Source organism: Macaca nemestrina, chromosome 9 (assembly GCF_043159975.1).
Source record: "Macaca nemestrina isolate mMacNem1 chromosome 9, mMacNem.hap1, whole genome shotgun sequence".
Lineage (NCBI taxonomy): Eukaryota > Metazoa > Chordata > Mammalia > Primates > Cercopithecidae > Macaca > Macaca nemestrina.
Genome location: NC_092133.1, coordinates 84,359,091 through 84,377,115, shown reverse-complemented (window position 1 = coordinate 84,377,115; position 18,025 = coordinate 84,359,091). Strand labels below are relative to the sequence as shown.

The window sequence follows — 18,025 nt, the reverse complement described above, 5'->3', positions numbered from 1 at the left end:
AGGGTGGCCTACCCCTCCACACCTGTGGGAGTTTCTCGTTAGGTGGAACCAGAGACTTGAGAAAAGAAATGAGACACAGAGACAAAGTATAGAGAAAGAAAAAGAAGGCCCAGGGGACCGGCGCTCAGCATACAGAGGACCCACGCTGGCACCGGTCTCTGAGTTCCCTTAGTATTTATTGATAATTATCTTTACCAACTTAAAGATAAGGGAGTGGCAAGACAATAGGATCATTGTAGGGAGAAAATTAGCAGTAAGACATATGGATAAAGATCTCTGTGACATGAATAAGTTCAAAGGAAAATGCTGTGCCTTGATATGCATATGCAAACATCTCCATAAACCTTTTAGCAGCATTGTTTCAGCAAGTCCCACCTTTTGCCCTAAGGCGGTTTTTCTCCTTTCTCAGTAAACAAAGCATACAATTGGGTCTCACACCGAGATGTTCCATTGCCCAGGGACGGGCAGAAGACAAATGCTTTTCTCTACCTTAACTGCCAACATCCACCAAAAGGTCTTCTTTCTTCTTGTACTAGTCTCCTCAGCACAGACCCTTCACGGGTGTCGGGTTGGGGGACGATCAGGTCCTTCTCCTCCCACGAGGCCCTATTTCAGACTATCACATGGGGAGAAACCTTTGACAATACCTAGCTTTCCTAGGCAGAGGTCCCTGCAACCTTTGGCCATGTACGTGTCCCTGGGTACTTGAGATTAAGAGAATGGTGATGACCTTTAACCAGCAAGCTGCCTTCAGGCACTTGTTTATGTTTGGGTGAAGGAAAAGGGACAAGATGGAGGAAGGTGAACAAGATGGAGCAGTCCCTGTTGTTTCCGGGTTCTTCATCACAGATTTTCCCACGCCTGGGAAAAGAACCAAATCAACTGAGCATGCGCAGAATGACATCAAGCCGAGGACACTGAAATTCAAGAAGCCACTCCTACACAAACGCCCCAAACTCCTCCCCTTCCAGCTCCCAGGCATAGAAGTCCGCTGCCAGCAGGAGCCGGCGTGACTTCTTCGGCCCCCCACATTCGTGGACTGGAGAACATCACCCGAGAGCGCCGGCGCGACTTCCCTGGCCCCCCCCACACCTGAGGACCAGAGAACTTCGCCCGAGAGTGTGTGCATATTTGCAATAAAAGACTGCCACTTTCTTATGTACTTTGGCCTCATGTTTAATTACTTAGCTCTCCTAAATTAAGTTACATTAAATTAAATTAAAACAGTTTAACAAAGCACATCCTGCACAGCCCAAAATCCATTAAGCCTTGAGTCACCACAGCACATGTTTCTTGCAAGGACAAGGTTGGGGGTAGGGTCACAGATTAACAGCATCTCAAATACAGAACAAAATGGAGTCTCTTATGTCTACTTCTTTCTATATAGACACAGTAGCAGTCTAATCTTTCTTTCTTTTCCCCACACTTGTAGTGTGTTTTTTAGCTCTATCAAGTTGGTTACATTCTTTTCTATACCCACTATTTTGTCTGTTGGCTCCTGCATTGTTTTATCATGATTCTTAGCTTCCTTAGATTGGCTTTCAACACACTCCTCGATCTTGATGATCTTCATTCCTATCCATATTCTGAATTTTATTTCTGTCATTTCAGCCATCTCAGCCTAGTTCAGACCCCTTGCTGGGGAAGTGGTACAGCTGTTTGGAGGAAAGAAGGCACTCTGGATTTTTTGGGTTGTGAGAGTTCTTGCACTGGTTCTTTTTTAATTTTGCAGGGTTATGCTCCTTCAATCTTTGAAGTTGCTGACCTTTGGATGGATATTTTTCCTTTTATCCTATTTGATGACCTTGAGGGTTTCACTGTGATATAAGGTGGATTCAGTCAACTGGTTTCATTTCTGGAAGATTTTAGAGAGGCAGCACTCAAGCTCCCAGCTCCTGGACTGCGTGCTCTAACGCTGGAGGACTTGTGTCAAGCCCCAACTTTGTTCTGTCTCCTCGAGGTTAAGAATCCACTGCACTCCGTGAGCCAAGATACTCTCATACTACTGGTCACTACACTCTAATGGGTGGTGTCAGCCAAAGCATTTAGTAGTGCAGAGACAGTGGAATCCATCCTTCTTTGCATGTGACAGCAGTAGTGGCAGCAGTGGCATGGCTGCAGTAGGGTGCTTGTGGGTGCTGGCATGCCTGCCTCAGTGCCAGCATTTACCACAGTGGCAAAGGGAACAAAGCTGGCAGGGTGGGGGCCCCTGCTGGTGACTGTGCATGTGGTTGCACCAGTAGTGGTACTGGCATGAGAGCAGGGTGCTGGAGAGTGCTCAGGGTAGGGAAGAGTCTGCTGTTCTCTATGCCTAGTTTCACTTGTGGCAGTGCTGGCAAATGAGTGGGGCACTGGCAGAGGCGGGGTTGGGGCTAGCTGGCTCTGTGCCTGCCAAGGCTCTGACTATTGGTGGTCAGAGGGGAGAGTGGAGCAGACTGCACTCCTGCTGCAGCAGTTGCAGGGCAGGGTGTACACATACACGCAGGACAAGATAAGCAAAACCTGCCCGTGCACACACATGCTGGCAAAGCCATGTGGGGTGTTGCCAGGGGCCTTGGGGAATATGTAGTGTGGAAGGAGTGTGCGAGCTGGTGTGTGGCCCTGGGGGCTGCCCCGAGGGTGCTTTTCCCATTTCATGCATGGTCCACCAGTACTGGAGCTTTGAGACTCCATCTCAAAAAAAAAAAAGAAAAGAAAAATTGCCGGGCGCGGTGGCTCAAGCCTGTAATCCCAGCACTTTGGGAGGCCGAGACGGGTGGATCACGAGGTCAGGAGATCGAGACCATCCTGGCTAACATGGTGAAACCCCATCTCTACTAAAAAATACAAAAAACTAGCCGGGCGAGGTGGCGGGCGCCTGTAGTCCCAGCTACTCAGGAGGCTGAGGCAGGAGAATGGCGTAAACCCGGGAGGTGGAGCTTGCAGTGAGCTGAGATCCGGCCACTGCACCCCAGCCTGGGCGACAGAGCAAGACTCCATCTCAAAAAAAAAAAAAAAAAAAAAAAGAAAGAAAAATTATACTTTAATTGCTTTAGCAGCATCAATGTACTGTTCTGTATAAAGTAAGCAAATATCATCTTAGATTTTTAATTCATTGTCTCAATCTTTTATTTTAACCTGAATAAATTTTGAAAAGATAACTAAGCTTTCTGGGAAGCAAATGTTCAGCTGATATTGGAAAAATATAACCTGTTGACAGATCAAGTGAAAAAAAGGAAAAATACTTTTTTTCATTAAAAATTTAAAATTATAATACATATATTTATATATTTCTATCAAAATTTAAATACAAAAAGAAAGCTGAAGACTCCCTTGACTACCACATATGACCCCGGAATTCTCTAAGTGTATATCCTTCCAAATCATGTTCCCTGCAGTTATATAGGTACATATCCATGAAACATACAGCTTTGTTTTATGTTAGGTATTTAATTTGCAGCCTGATGGATGGAAGATTATTCATTAAAAGGAGATCTTGTAAATTTTTTTGGTAGATTCTTTTATTTTGATCTTGATTGACTGTAAACTTAGTTGCATTCTCACACCAAACAGGTCTTGGAATCAGAAATGATGCTAGCTAAAATGGTGAACATAAAGTTGGATTTAGTAAAAGATAACAGTAACTTGTTATAAAAAAGTTTAAAAGGGACAAAGGCTTGAAACCTCAGCTATCCCGTTTCATATAAATTACTTACAAGTCTAGGTGATATTTGAGATGGGTCTTAAGAGAGGGAGAGGAATCCTAGGGAGGGGGAGGCGAGGCATGGACAGGCAGAGGGACTGCACTATGCAAGGGCATGATGGAGAGAAGTATGTGCCTGGATTTCCAATTTTCCTGAGGATAATTTTACACCAGATCTTCCTTTTTAAAATCCAATCCTTTTTCTTAATAACTCTGTCTGTCCCTGATACCACCATTTTTTTCTACCAGTATCTCAGGCTAGAAATTTTGTAGTTATCTTTGCCACTTCTCTCCTTCATCTCGTAAATCCTACCTGTTCGGAATATATTATTGTCCTTTCTTCAAAATGTTTTATCTGTCTTTTCTTTTTCACTCTCTGCTATTAACTATAACTTCATTCTCAGTTCCACTGCTGCCTAGCTTTCTGTGCCCTGCTAGGTTTATCATTATCCATCCAACAAACATAAAAGGAAAACTGTTTCTACTCACACGCTTCTGACACCAAATGTGTGAGTTTTCCATACTAAGCAGTTCTCCAGTTCTCTGCAGATACAACCTGGGTGTCCTGCAATTCGGTTCTGAGTTGCCATCAACTGAGATCATAAGACTGCTGAGCAGTTGGTTTGAGAGGGAAGATCCTGAGTTCTGTTGGGCATATCACTTTGGAAATGTCTATTAAACATCCAAATGGATATGTCATGGAGGCAGCTGGAGCTCAGGTTAGAGGTCTGAGTCACTGATAAAACTTTGGGAGTTATTGGCAAATGATAGCGTATTGGTCAGAGTCCAATTAGGAAAGAGAAGTCACACAGTCATTTAAACAGGAAAAGTGTACATAAGGAATTGTTAATTGCAACAGGGAAGTGGAGTAACCCGGTACAGACTAGTAGGAAGTATAGTAGGAGTAGCCACTAGTCTAGGGCTGAGGTAGGGAACTCAGGAGAGTCCTCCCCTCTTAGTGCCCTGCCCCTGCACCTCATCAGAGGAACCCAGCCATGGCCCTCTGCATGTCAGGGAAGTCACCGGTGCTATACCACTGGAACTTACTAGAAATACTTCCTTAGGTGCTGGGGAAAGGAGTGGTGTCTCAGAAGAGTTACTCTATAACAAAACTGCCTGGAGCTGGTGGATGGAGTGGAACCTGCTGGGCACTGGCCACTGTGTCCCTGAAGAAGTCAAGCACCTGCAGGAGCCAGGCGAGGGAGCATAGGAGAACCAGTAACAAAGACGGCTTTCACCTACAAAGTCTCTCCATTGCTCTAGATAGGAGGTGGTGGTCAGAGTGGGATACTGTGAGGGTTGCAGTCATTGGTCCTGACAAAGTCGAAAGGTCTGATCATGGAGGGAGGGGGAAGCTGAGGTAGGGCAGAGGACAAGAGTAGGCTTCATGAGATCAAAAGGATGTTAGAACGATTATCTGCCCGGATACTGACATCTCCAAGAAGTAAGAGGCCTAGTGTGAGGAAGTTACATCCTAAGCTCTTCAGGGATAAGGGAAGCATGCGCCACGTGGGTAGCCTCCCTAGTCTAGCACCCAGTATATAGCCTGTGCAGAGTGAATACCTGGGGGCTGCTGGGGGCGAAAACAAGGTCCCTGTGACAGGACCTGAAGCCTGGGGTCTTGGTGACAGGAGTGGGCCTAGTTTTTTGGTGTAGAATTGAGATTTGAGTGCACTGGGGGGATCATATTGCAAGGAACCCCTCCAAGACTGGAGGAAGATGCATCCTCTGACAATGTACACTCTGTAGGCATCCCAAGGAGCTGGGCTGGGTGTTAGATGGGCTCCAAAGCATTTCCTCAGGTGGCAATGGGCGGATCCCTGGGAAGGCAAAGCTGTGCAGGAAGAAAATGGCAAAATGCTATGTCCCCTCAGGGAAAGCCCCTTTCTCGAGAGCAGGGAAGGCGAGGCAGTTTAAGCTGGGTCAGTTTGTCCCTGCCCTCAGAGTCTGTTGGTGCTGGAAAAAGAGGGCCTTATTTAATTAATTAATTATTCTTTTTTTTTTTTTTTTTTTTTTTGAGATGGAGTCTCGCTCTGTCGCCCAGGCTGGAGTGCAGTGGCCGGATCTCGGCTCACTGCAAGCTCCGCCTCCCGAGTTCACGCCATTCTCCTGCCTTAGCCTCCCGAGTAGCTGGGACTACAGGCGCCCGCCACCTCGCCCGGCTAGTTTTTTTGTATTTTTTAGTAGAGACGGGGTTTCACCGTGTTAGCCAGGATGGTCTCGATCTCCTGACCTCGTGATCCGCCCGTCTCGGCCTCCCAAAGTGCTGGGATTACAGGCTTGAGCCACCGCGCCCGGCCTAATTAATTAATTTTTCTTTGAGACAGTGTCTTGCTCTGTCGCCCAGGCTGGAGTGCAGTGGCTCGATCTCAGCTCACTGCAACCTCCACCTCCCAAGCTCAAGCGATCGTCCCGCCACAGCCTCCAGTGTATCTGGGACCACAGGGACCACAGGTGCCCGCCATGACTCTGGCTTTTTATTTTTTTGTTTTCTTTTCTTTCTTTCTTTTTCTTTTCTTTTCTTTTTCTTTTTTTTTTTTTTTTTTTTTTTGAGAGGCAGCCTCCCTATGTTGCCCAGGTTGGTCTTGAACTCCTGGGCTCAAGTGATCGTCCTGCCTCGGCCTCCCAAAGGGCTGGGATTACAGGCGTGAGCCACCGCTTCCGGTCAAAAGAGGGCTATGGGGCACCCCCAGAACGCGAGATCTCCCTCGTCTGTCATCTTTATAGAGGAGGAAGTGGACTTCCAATCAGCCATAGTCCATTCGCCCCGGGTACGGTGACTCCGGGGCGGCCAGAACCAAATGTGTCTCCTTCTGGCTTTTGCACGGCATCAGGTAACCCGCGCCAGGCCGCACAGCTACTCTGGCCTTCGGCGAGGACTGGGGCGAGCGCGGTGCACGCTGCTAGGGAGTCCCACCGCGGGAGTTGAGGCGGCGGATTCCGAGAGCGGGGTGGGGCTGAATCGGGAGGGATCCTCTGGAACGCTCCGCGCAGACAGCGCCGGCGCCTGCACTCAGCTGTTGACTAATCTTTCTTCTCGCTCACCCCTGAAAGTCGTCCAGGCGGCGGTCTCTCTTTTTCTGCCCTTTTGTTTCCCTCCAGCGAGTCGGCACGAGGGTGAATTTCCGTTTCCGGCAGTGTCCAAGCGGCCCTAAGGAGTTGTAGTTGTGAGCAGGTTCGGTGCGCGGGCTGGGGCAGGCGGCCGTGGGGTCCTTGGCTCTGGGGCACTGGGAAGATCGCGAGTCGTGCGCGTGGGAAGGTCCTCCGCCCGTCCTCTGGGTGATCTTTGCTCCCGAGGAGCAGCATATTTAGCATCTGCCGGAGGTGTGCCCGGGGGTCGTTGGGAGAGTGACGGGATGAATCCCTGCAGAAGGCCCGGACTGGGAGGGAGGGTGTCGGGGAGACGTCGTTTCCTGGCACCGTGGCCCCGGCAGGCGACTTAGACCTGAGCCGAATCTGTTGAGCCCAAATTGTGCTTTTCCCACCAAGAAGAGAAGGGAGAGAAACAGTACGAGTTCGGCACTAAAACATAGTAGAGAAGCAACATAACCTCTGAAATCACACAGCTATTCAGTTTCAAAGCGTTCCTAGTGCCCAGCTCTCCTAACTCCCGGCCAGTGTTCCTTGACATTATGGTGATATATAAAGACTTTCTGTTTCCGCTCGTGCGTGTGTCTGTGGGAAGCCTCTGACTCACTTGTGTGCTCCAGTAGCACCCTGTGCAGCCTTGCAATGTAGCCCTTATTGCATGGCACGGAAGACACTAGTTTGGATTTCCTCTGCCAGTCAGATCATAGCTATATCCATTTACTGGCACAGTGGCTAGCGCATCGTAGACAGACACAAATATTTATTGAACGGAATGAATATAAGACCTTTATTGAATGAAATGGCACCCTGCCCCGCTTTTTTTCAATCAAACTGTCAGATTTTATGCAGCCCGATATCCTTAAAAAAACTCACTAATTCAGTGATTACCAATTTATTGGCCACAGCTTCCTAGGTACCTCAGAAATCACTGGGTCTCTGTAAGTCCATGGGGTCTCCAGGCATCATCTCGAACCATTCATATCTGGCACATACAGATATCGCTATTTTTCAAATGTGTGTAGATGAGTTGTAATTTAGGAGTTTTACAGAGTCAACAGGTACTAAAACTAATACTGCGATCATATTGGAAGTTCATAAAAACGTTTTAAATATTTTATTAAAATCTAAGTTTCAGTTTAAATTAGGAAACCACTTCATTAGTCCAGTTGATATCTAGGTCTGAGCTGTCAAGTGGCCACATGTGACTATTTAGAGTTAGAATGAAATTAATTAAAAATTCATTTTTTTCAGTTTCTTTAAATACATTTTAAGTAACCACATGTGGCTAAAGGCTAAATGGATGAAAAGTACAGATATAGAATATTTCCATCCTTGCAGAAATAGATACTGCTGATGTTGACACTTAAGATGAATAGAAAGTAACTTAACCATAAAATGTAACCTTAGCAGAGGTAACTCATCTAATTTATAGCATAACAGAGAGAAATGAAATTGGGGATGGTTAAGCAGTTTCTACCCTTGTTCAGTGAACAAATAACATCATCTCTTCATAAAGAAATAAATGAAATTTAATGTTTTTGCCTGGGTATTGCCTGGATTGTAAAATGCTTCTCCCACCTCCTTACCCCAACCTTCTTCCTTGTAGGTTAGAGTGACTTGTTATTGATAAATAGCCACTATGGAGACTAAAGACCAGAAGAAACACAGAAAGAAAAACAGTGGACCCAAAGCTGCAAAGAAAAAGAAGCGGCATCTGCAGGATCTCCAGCTAGGAGACGAAGAAGATGCCTGGAAGAGAAATGCCAAAGCTTTTGCAGTTCAGTCTGCTGTGCGGATGGCTCGATCCTTTCACAGCTATGTTTAGCTACAGTCTGATGCTGCTTCCACTGATTCTTTTTAAATAGTAGGAGCCTCTTACAGGTGACATTTGGATTCACGAGTTTAGTCCCGCTCCAAAGGACCTGCAGATGCATGTTGTGTGGCTTTCACTAAAATGTGAGAAGCTTTGCCATAGAAGCTGCCTTGCCTCCAGCATCTGTACACTGGTTGGTGTTTCTTGCCCAAGATACAAGAATTTATAAAATTTGTTTCTTCCTAAACTTTAAACTGTTTCTATGGTGATAAGTGTGCTTTTTCCCCCTGGATATGTTTTACAAAGTTGTAATATAAAATACAAAAATTACAGTATGTAATACTAACATAGCTTTATTTAGTGAGTCCTTGTGATATTCTTAGCAGTATACTTTAAACATTATTCAACTAAATCCTTCCAGCAGCCTTACCAGAGTAGGATCATTCCTGCCCTCATTTTATAGACAAGAAAACTGAGGTCAAGAAAACATGTTACCTCCAATCATATAACCAGTAAGTAGGAGAGCCAAATTTAACTCCAGAGCCTCTGCTCTTATCTGTTATGATGCACTGCCTCGGTATTTACCTTTCGGTTTTTAAAAAACTATTAAAATCACTCATAAAATAGTCAGATTTAAGGAGTATTTAATTTTCAACTCTATACTATTGAAGTCATCTTGTTACATCTTTATTGAACAGCAGTTGATCTGGATGGGGGTCAGAAGTTAATAATTGACAAGTTACTTATATTTGTATATTGTCTGTTGTATTCTCTATAAAATATACTAAAGTACTCATATCTGTAAGTATACTTTAAAAAGTTTACTTATAAGGTTGATACCTTTTACTCTATTTTGAAAGTGAGTTTATTATTTTTTTTTAAATAAATAGGACTCAGGATTTGAAGACAAAAAAGCATCATATTCCAGTGGTTGATCGAACTCCACTAGAGCCCCCATCAATAGTGGCAGTGGTGACGGAGCCTCCAAAGTTGGAAAGAGCACTTTGATATAATGCCTCATTTGGAACTTCACCCTGCAGAAGTTGACCGAGATCACAGGCCCTGTGATGGTCGCGTCAGGTAGGAGATGCCGCTGCAGACACAGAGTTGGCGTGGTTGTTGTCATCTGAGGGACATGCATGTGTTTGTTGTTTTCTTGAGTGGAACATGTTAAATATTTTCATATTATGTTACTTCTCTTATACTTTTACCAAGTTAGTTATAACTTCAGAAAAGGGTAAGTTCCCAGAGGTAAGGATGTGATACATATCTTATCCTGACTGCTCTATGGCTTTGCCAAGCATGTTCCTTGGAGGGGCCTAGCAAGTGTGGTCACTGTGAACACATCATTTAACAGAGAGCAGGTACCTCCTATGTGCCAGGTGCACATGCTTGCCCTTATGAAGCCACATGCTGGTGGAAGTGCGCCTTTTCTCTTTTTCCTATGAGAATTTGTCTGCTTTGGGAGATGGTGACCTTTCCAAGTTTGAGGGAAGATGAAACAAACTTCCAGTGGTGGAATGGCAATGCGCACTCTGAAATCTCTTGTTATTGCAATAATATAGTTGGATTGAGGCTTTTCTTTATCTTTGGAGCTTTCGCATTTTCTTTTCCTTTTTTTGAGACAGTGTCTTACTCTGTGGCACAGGCTGGAATGCAGTGGTGTGATTACAGCTCACTGCAGCCTCAACCTCCGAGGCTCAAGGAATCCTCCTAACTTAGCCTCCTGAGTAGTGTATGCCACCATGCCTCACTAATTTTTCTTTTTTTTTCTTTTTTTTTACATTTTTGTAGAGATGGGGTTTCCCCATGTGGTCCAGGCTGGTCTCAAAACTGGGCTCAAGGGATCCACCTGTCCTGGTCTCCCAAGGTGCTGGAACTACAGGCCTGAGCCACTGTGCCCAGCCCATATTTTCTTGACCATTTTCTTACTACCTTAATTTAGAAATAATTATCGTTATAAGTATTCTGTTGCATTATGTTTGAGGATGTTTTTAGCGATAGTGGGAATACAGGAAATTTTGATAGAGGTGAAGACATTGGCCCGCAGCTGAACAGCAAGATCATGGTTATCATGGAGCTTTTCGAGCCAGAATTTTCCCTGTTTGAGCACTTTTATTCATCTGGGTAGACTTTTGATATTATCTAAATTTAGAACACAGGGAAAAAAACAGGATGGAATTTATTTTATTTTACCAGTTTTTGCCTATAAAAATGAACTTCTGGTATACTCCTGTAAATGTATATGGTGTTTCACTGGATGCAATTAAAAAATGAAAATTAAGAGTTCATGGTTAGAATTTTTTCAGGGTCTTTTTAAAGTAAAATTTTCATCTTTTCACTTATAGGTAAAAAGCGCAGACTCACCATTATTGAATGTGGGTGTGATATTAACATGATGGTTGATCTGGCTAAAGCAGCAGATCTGGTAAGTCAGCAGGGGCAGCCTGGGGTGCTGATAGAGACTTACAGCGTTATGATAGGTTATTTACCCCATGAAGGGAAGAGAGTTTTATGATTATTAAAGGAATCATGGTCAATATCAGGGATACAGTAGATGTGACTGAATTGATGATGACAATAATAATAGCAATAAATGTTGTTATATTAATAATACAGATGGAATGTGCACAATGAAATGTATTCCAAAATCTAAAAGCAAATGACAGCATGGAGAAAACCTTTAATGAACACAGCTAATAAGAGCTCATTAACATGCATGCATATATATGTACAAATATATCATAGTAAGTACCATTTCTTCTTGGACCCTTCCTGGCACTGTGCTAACTGCTTTCTATAAATTTAGCTTACATAAACCCTTGATACACACTTGAGGTGAGTAGGTATTATCTGTAGTTTACATAAGATGAAACAGAGCTTCCCAGCAGTTAAGTAATTTGTGTAAAGATGGGACCCTTGTTCCTGATGGTTCTAGAACCTTCATCCTTAATGATAATGCTAAAGTAAGTACATGAATTGCCTGAAGAAGTGGTCAGAATTTATCAATAGAAAATGTAGATAGTACTCAGTGTGTGGAAAATGTACACGCTCTTGCATTTATGGAAATGATAATGTTCACTATTTCTGATATTCTATTAACTATCTTTTGAATTAGCAAAAATAAAATACAAATTAGCAAAAAAAAAAAAAAAAAAAAAAAAAAAAAAGGCCAGACACGATGGGTCACACCTGTAATCCCAGCACTTTGGGAGACCGAAGTGGGCGGATCACCTGAGGTCAGGAGTTCGAGACCAGCCTGACCAACATGCAGAAACCCTGTCTCTACCAAAAATATAAAATTAGCCAGGTGAAGTGGTACATGCCTGTAATCCCAGTTACTTAGGAGGCTGAGGCAGGAGAATCGCTTCAACCTGGGAGGTGGAGGTTGTGGTGAGCCGAGATCGCACCATTGCACTCCAGCCTGGGCAACAAGAGTGAAATTCTGTCTCAAAAAAAAAAGCAAAAAATAAGCCATATTGATTAGGAAGTGTGGGGTGACAGATACCTTGGTTTTTTCATTTTTATTTAGTTCTTTCTAGAGCTACAGATTTTATACTTTGGCCCAGGAAGACTCCTAAAATATAAAGGAAAAAGTAATACAGATTTTAAAGTTGTGCCATTTAATGTCAGACAACTAAATATCATTCAAATTTTGAACATGTAATGCTACTATTAGTAAAAATAAGTGTAATTAATGTAAAGTTATGTAAAGATTACTAAACCTTGTATACTTGAAAAGATTGAAACAGTTCATAGAAGTCATTTGTTTCTCTTTTATTTAAAATGTAGCAAGTTTCTAATTTTAAAGACATATTAAGAGATACTTTTACTTTTTTATTTTGAGTTATTATGGATACATAATAGTTGTGCATATTTATAGGGGACATGTAGTATTTTGATAGAAGCATACAATGTGTGATGATCAAATCAGGGTAATTCAGATATCCGTCACTTCATTTATTTATTTATTTTTTTAATTTTTTTTTTTTTTTTTTTTTTTTTTTTTGAGATGGAGTCTCGCTCTGTCGCCCAGGCTGGAGTGCAGTGGCGTGATCTCGGCTCACTGCAAGCTCCACCTCCTGGGCCCACGCCGTTCTCCTGCCTCAGTCTCCTGAGTAGCTGGGACCACAGGCACCCGCCACCGCGCCCGGCTAATTTTTTGTATTTTTAGTAGAGACGGGGTTTCACCGTGTTAGCCAGGATGGTCTCGATCTCTTGACCTCGTGATCCGCCCGCCTCGGCCTCCCAAAGTGCTGAGATTACAGGCTTGAGCCACCACGCCTGGCCAGATATCCATCACTTCAAACATTTATAATTTCTTTGTGTTAGGAACATTTTAATTTCATTCTTTTAGTTATTCTGAATTATATAATAAATTATAGTCACCCTATTGTGCTGTTGGACACTACAATTTATTCTATCTAACTGTATTTTTGTACCTGTTAACCTTTCCCTCTTTGTCCCTCCCTCCCTGCTCCCCTTCCCAGCCTCTTAGCCATCACTGAGAGAGATGCCTATGTAAATCTTTTTCAGATTTTCAAAAGGAGCGCACACATTTGGTAAAGCACTCTAACTAGTGCAGGGTACACACAATGCGCGTTTTCTCTTTCCTTGCTCTAACCGCTGGTCTCTCAGGGCCCTGCAGAGCAGTATCCTTCCAGATACATATAAACACACATGCCACCCTTTAAAAACACAAATGGTAGCTTATTTTACACACTATTCTGTGCTTTGCTTTTTTCCTGTAACGTATCTTGGAGGTATATAATCAGTAAGTACTGTAGCTCTGCCTCCTTCTTTTCAATATAATATTCCATTCTATGGATACACCATAATTTATTTAGCCTAGCTTATGTTGATTGCTCTGCTCTGGGTTGTTAGAGCCTCCTGACTACGGCAAAGGCACACACAGTACGTGGATTTGGGTGTGTACGTGTGTGTGTGGATTAGGGGAGTAACACTGGCTTAAATGACAAAGATTGGCAGCTGAGGGCCTGTTTGCTCCCTGTTCTTCCTGACCCTACAACCAGCTGCTTGCACCTTGGCACTCTGACATCAGATGTGGTGTGAGGATTTTCCACCTGTTCTTCGAGCTGGTCCAGTGTTGCTGGAGAGCTCTGCTTGCTGCCTCGGTCTGCAGTGGCAGCTGTGCTTTCCTGCAAGCCCGACTTCATATATTCTGTGGTTTTGGGTTTTGAATGTTTCCTAGTTTAATCAAAGGTGGGCATTTCTGTTTCCATTTTGTGTTATTTTCAGTTATCCATGGAAAGATAAGAACAGAACTATCTTTAATATTAAAACTAGAAGTTTCCAGGAATCAATTCTGAAATTATTTTGCATCTTTGAAGTGTCTTAAATTTAAAAAATTGGTCTTATCTGCTTATATTTTCTTATAGACTACCATTCATCATAATCTTACTGTTTTTTGACTTAATTCTAAACTGGTAGCTGTTAAAAAAAATTTCTGAGCAATTGAGTTATACAAATTAACATACAAGATAGAGGTGTACACTGCATATTTCCTAGCAAAAAACAGATGTGTGTGTGTGTGTGTGTGTGTGTGTGTGTTTGTGTGTGTGTGTGTGTGAGGAGCTTGAAAGAAGAGGTTGGTTTTCTGTACCTATTTAATATATTTCGTTGATTATCACTTTCTTCCCATTCTTTGGGTGTCAGAGACCTGTTTTTTGGCTTAAAAATATATTATAGAAAACTTCTTTTTTTAAAATTAGGATTTCTTAGGTAAGGACTAGGTTAGACCCAGCCTTTTCTGAGTTACTTCTCACGCATTAGAATTCTTAAAATGCAAGTTTATATCCTAGTGGGCATTGTCTTATGGTTGCCTTTTAGAGCAAGTCAGAGGGTGGTGGTTTCTCTGGGAGATGCCTGTGTAGTCATTAGATTTAGTCTGGAGTGGGACTTTCCTGTCGAGGGCCAGATAGTAAATATTTTCGGCTTTGTGGATCATGTCTTTTACAGCTACTTAGCTCTGCAATTGTAGTGCCCAGGCAGCCATAGACAATATGCAAATGAATTAATGTGGCTGTGTTCCAATAAAACTTTAGTTACAAACACAGGTGATGGGTGGATTTGGCACGTGGGCCAGTTGCCAACCCCTAGTGTAGGTGGTCTGTTTTGGTAGTTTCTTTGAGAAATGATGTATTCTGTTTGTAGGTACTGATGCTTATAGATGCCAGCTTTGGGTTTGAAATGGAAACCTCTGAGTTTCTAAACATCTGTCAAGTACATGGCTTTCCTAAAATTATGGGAGTTCTCACCCACCTCGACTCCTCCAAGCATAATAAGAAACGGAAGAAGACAAAGAAGCGATTAAAACACAGGTTCTGGACAGAAGTTTACCCGGTAGGAAGAGAAATAATTGTTAGACACCAGCAGTATAATCCTTTTAAAATAGACTGAAGAGGCCAGGCACAGTGGCTTATGCCTGTAATCCCAGCACTTTGGGAGGCAGACTTGGGCGGATCACTTGAGGCCAGGAGTTTCGAGCTCAGGGCAATATGGCCAAACCCCGTCTCTACTAAAAATGCAAAAATTAGTTGGGTGTGGTGGTGCGCGCCTGTAATTCCAGCTACTCGGGAGGCTGAGACGTGAGAATTGCTTGAAGCTGGGAGGCAGAGGGTGCAGTGAGCTGAGATTGCGCCACTGCACTCCAGCCTGGGTGACAGAGTGAGACTCCGTCTCAAACAAACAAACAGAAAGACTGAAGAGACGTTGCTAAACATCTCTAGAATTTGCCTCCTGAATCCCCATTGTGTATGTGTTTCCAGTCTCTGGAAGGTATCCCTCAAGAGAGTGCTTATTCTGGGCCTCTTGGTGTATCTCATTTGTCTCTGTACCTGCTGCACCAGGCAGTGTCTGGGTGTTTGGGGTGGGGGCTTAATAGAGTACATCAGAAGTTTCTCCCAGTTACAGGACCAGGCACTGTCCCTTCCTTTCCATACTGCTCTGGTCCATCGGCCACAGAACCGTTTCTGTGCTCAGAGGCCTCACCTCCCTCTCCTCACCATACTTAGATGGATGCCCCTGCTCGGTTGCAGAGCAGTCTGCCTCTGTGGGGTTCTAATAAGTCCTGAAAGAAGCCAGCAAGGCTCTGGAAGCCTCAAGACAGTGGTTTTGCTGGAAGTCTCCCTTCTTAGGATTGCCTCTTGTTTAGAGCTTTTATTTTGTTGCAGTATTGACGAGAATTTAATTGAAATTTAATTTTTAATTTTCCTTTAATGTTTAGGGTGCCAAGCTGTTCTACTTTTCTGGAATGGTGCATGGAGAATATCAAAACCAAGAAATGCACAATCTGGGCCATTTTATTACAGTTATGAAGTTTAGGCCTCTCACATGGCAAACTTCTCACCCTTATATCCTGGCAGATAGGTAAAAAGTGACTGTAAACTTTTTCTTCCTGGGCCATATATTTCAAAGCTAAAAAGGCTAGAAAAAGAACAGTGATAGGATTTATTTTGTGCCTATTTGAATAGTCGGAGGTAGAAGTGTAGTTGATGGAAAATGTCTACTTATATCATTGCTCAAAGATGCTGTGCCTTTAGGAGTAAATTAATTATGAGAAGTTTAGGACAATGGGAGGACTTGGAAGCATTTAAGGCTACAGGATGTGGCCCCATCCTACGTTCATCCTCAGTTTTCAGTGATGCTGCCTTCGTGTCCGGGTGCTTGAGTCCTCGTGTGTGCCTTCAGTTTCCTTCCTTTGTGCTCTTCTTTGTGCTGTGGTTTTCTCAGCCTGGAATACCCTTTTTCCACCTGCCAGAATCCAAACCACAGTAAAAATCCCAGAGCACAGGCTCACCCTCTTCCAGAAACGGATTTTCTCAATATGTTCTTCACTCCTCCCTGACCCCAGGTGGACGTCATCTCCCTGTCTGGTGTCTTAAGGAATGAATGTCACTTTCAGCCTAGAGACACAGTTGTGTGCCTGCCCCTCTTCCGCTGCTGGATGGTGAACGGTGCTTCCTTATTTCTGTATTTTCTAGTTTTCTAAACAGCGTGCTTAGTGGACAAGAGTGTGATGACTCATTGACACATGAAAGGAGGTATAGGAACTTTTGGCATTCATTTCTGCTGTATGGTTGTGTTTATTTTTCTAGGATGGAAGATTTGACAAACCCAGAGAATATCCAAACAAACATCAAATGTGACCGGCAGGTGTCACTTTATGTTATTAAGAGTAGCACACTTGAAAAATAAAAGCCAAATTCACATGGCAAGTATTCTCTTGTTGTAGAACATACTAGAAATACACATAGGATTCTTGGAATGGCTTCATTTCTCAGGAAAACTGAAAAATGACCATATAAGGGAAGATGGCCTTGCTGGAGGTTTTAAAAGTAAGCCAGCTATGTGTAGGCCTGCAAAGTGTTATTGAATCCCCTCTTCTCTGACCTCTTGTCTTGTAGCTAGAGGGACACTATTCCCGTGTGGCATGATGCCCTTCTTTAGGGTCATGGGTTAAGCCCTTGGACTGTGGATCGTTGTTAACCCCCAAGTCAACAGTAGATACTTACTTCCTGTCAGCTGAAGCTGGCTTTTTGGGTCCTGTCTTCCAGGAGTAGAAGATTTTGCCATGCATGACATCAGTTTCCTCCCAGACCCTTGCACTCTTCCTGAACAATGAAAGAAGCGCTGTTTAAATGAGAAGGAGAAGGTGGTTTATGTGCCTCTTTCTGGAGTTGGGCGTGTGCTGTATGACAAAGACGCTGTCTATGTTGACCTTAGTGGCAGCCACGGTTTTCAGGCATCGGTGAGATGGGGGTCATTGCTCTGAACTCTCATTATTCTTTCCGAGTCTATTTTTTAATCAAAAAAAGTAATGTACTCAGCTTTTATTTATTGAAGATTTTTCTCTTGTACTTGTAATAAAGGCCCAAATGCATATTGTAAATATGTAGAATAAAAAGAATACCTTTTTTTCATTGTACCAAGCAGAAGCGTCCTGTCCTCCATGCCTCCTTGATCCGTGGCCCCGGCGCGGGCCCTGCTGCCAGTGTGGCACCTGCACGGCTTATCTCTGTTTCTACAAAACCAGTGTGCTCGCCAGCTCTCGTTGGTCTTTTTCTTTTTCTCATTCACAATGGTCTCCTCATTCTTCCTTTTAAAGCAGATTTCCAATGTTTATTTCTTAGTTCTCACGTGGAATTTTATTGGGTTAAAATCAGGGTTATTTTAAAATGTTAGAAAAGCTAGCATTGTTGTAGCACTGGAACTGAGATTTTTCTAGCTAGGTGTTTAGGTTATCAGGTTATATACTCACTGAGCTTTGGAAAAGTTTAATGGATATGGGGATCCATTTCAAGCTTTGTTGTAAGGATTTTCTTCTCTGGTTTTTGAGGCCTTAGGAAAGTTCTCAGGAAATGTGTCTAAGATAATTTTGAGAACTGAGTGAAACCAGTGTCTCTCCAGGATCTTTGTGC

At 43.3% G+C, this 18,025-nt stretch overlaps 1 protein-coding gene across 4 annotated transcripts; it reads left to right on the top strand.

The window, feature by feature from the left end:
* The first annotated feature begins 6,019 nt into the window (after nucleotides 1-6,019).
* LOC105486716 (ribosome biogenesis protein BMS1 homolog) lies at nucleotides 6,020-17,155 on the top strand. Of its 4 annotated transcripts, none has more exons than XM_071069893.1 (8): nucleotides 6,020-6,857; nucleotides 8,379-8,778; nucleotides 9,010-9,097; nucleotides 9,476-9,665; nucleotides 10,934-11,013; nucleotides 14,760-14,948; nucleotides 15,832-15,974; nucleotides 16,703-17,155. In XM_071069893.1, the coding sequence occupies exons 4-8, from the start codon at nucleotides 9,653-9,655 to the stop codon at nucleotides 16,800-16,802; spliced, it is 525 nt and encodes a 174-aa protein (XP_070925994.1). In that variant the 5' UTR covers nucleotides 6,020-6,857; nucleotides 8,379-8,778; nucleotides 9,010-9,097; nucleotides 9,476-9,652; the 3' UTR covers nucleotides 16,803-17,155. The 4 variants fall into 4 exon arrangements, with proteins under 4 accessions (XP_070925994.1, XP_070925993.1, XP_070925995.1 ...); XM_071069892.1 differs by having other exon boundaries at nucleotides 9,007-9,097; XM_071069894.1 differs by lacking the exon at nucleotides 16,703-17,155 and adding an exon at nucleotides 16,459-16,686 and having other exon boundaries at nucleotides 6,021-6,857; nucleotides 8,379-9,097.
* The last annotated feature ends 870 nt before the right edge of the window (nucleotides 17,156-18,025 follow it).

Bases quoted from the DNA above. Each gene is read 5' to 3' on its own strand.
- LOC105486716 (XM_071069893.1), top strand. The intron at 11,014-14,759 runs GTAAGTCAGCAG...TTCTGTTTGTAG, and splicing joins TGGCTAAAGCAGCAGATCTG to GTACTGATGCTTATAGATGC. The intron at 14,949-15,831 runs GTAGGAAGAGAA...TTTAATGTTTAG, and splicing joins TCTGGACAGAAGTTTACCCG to GGTGCCAAGCTGTTCTACTT.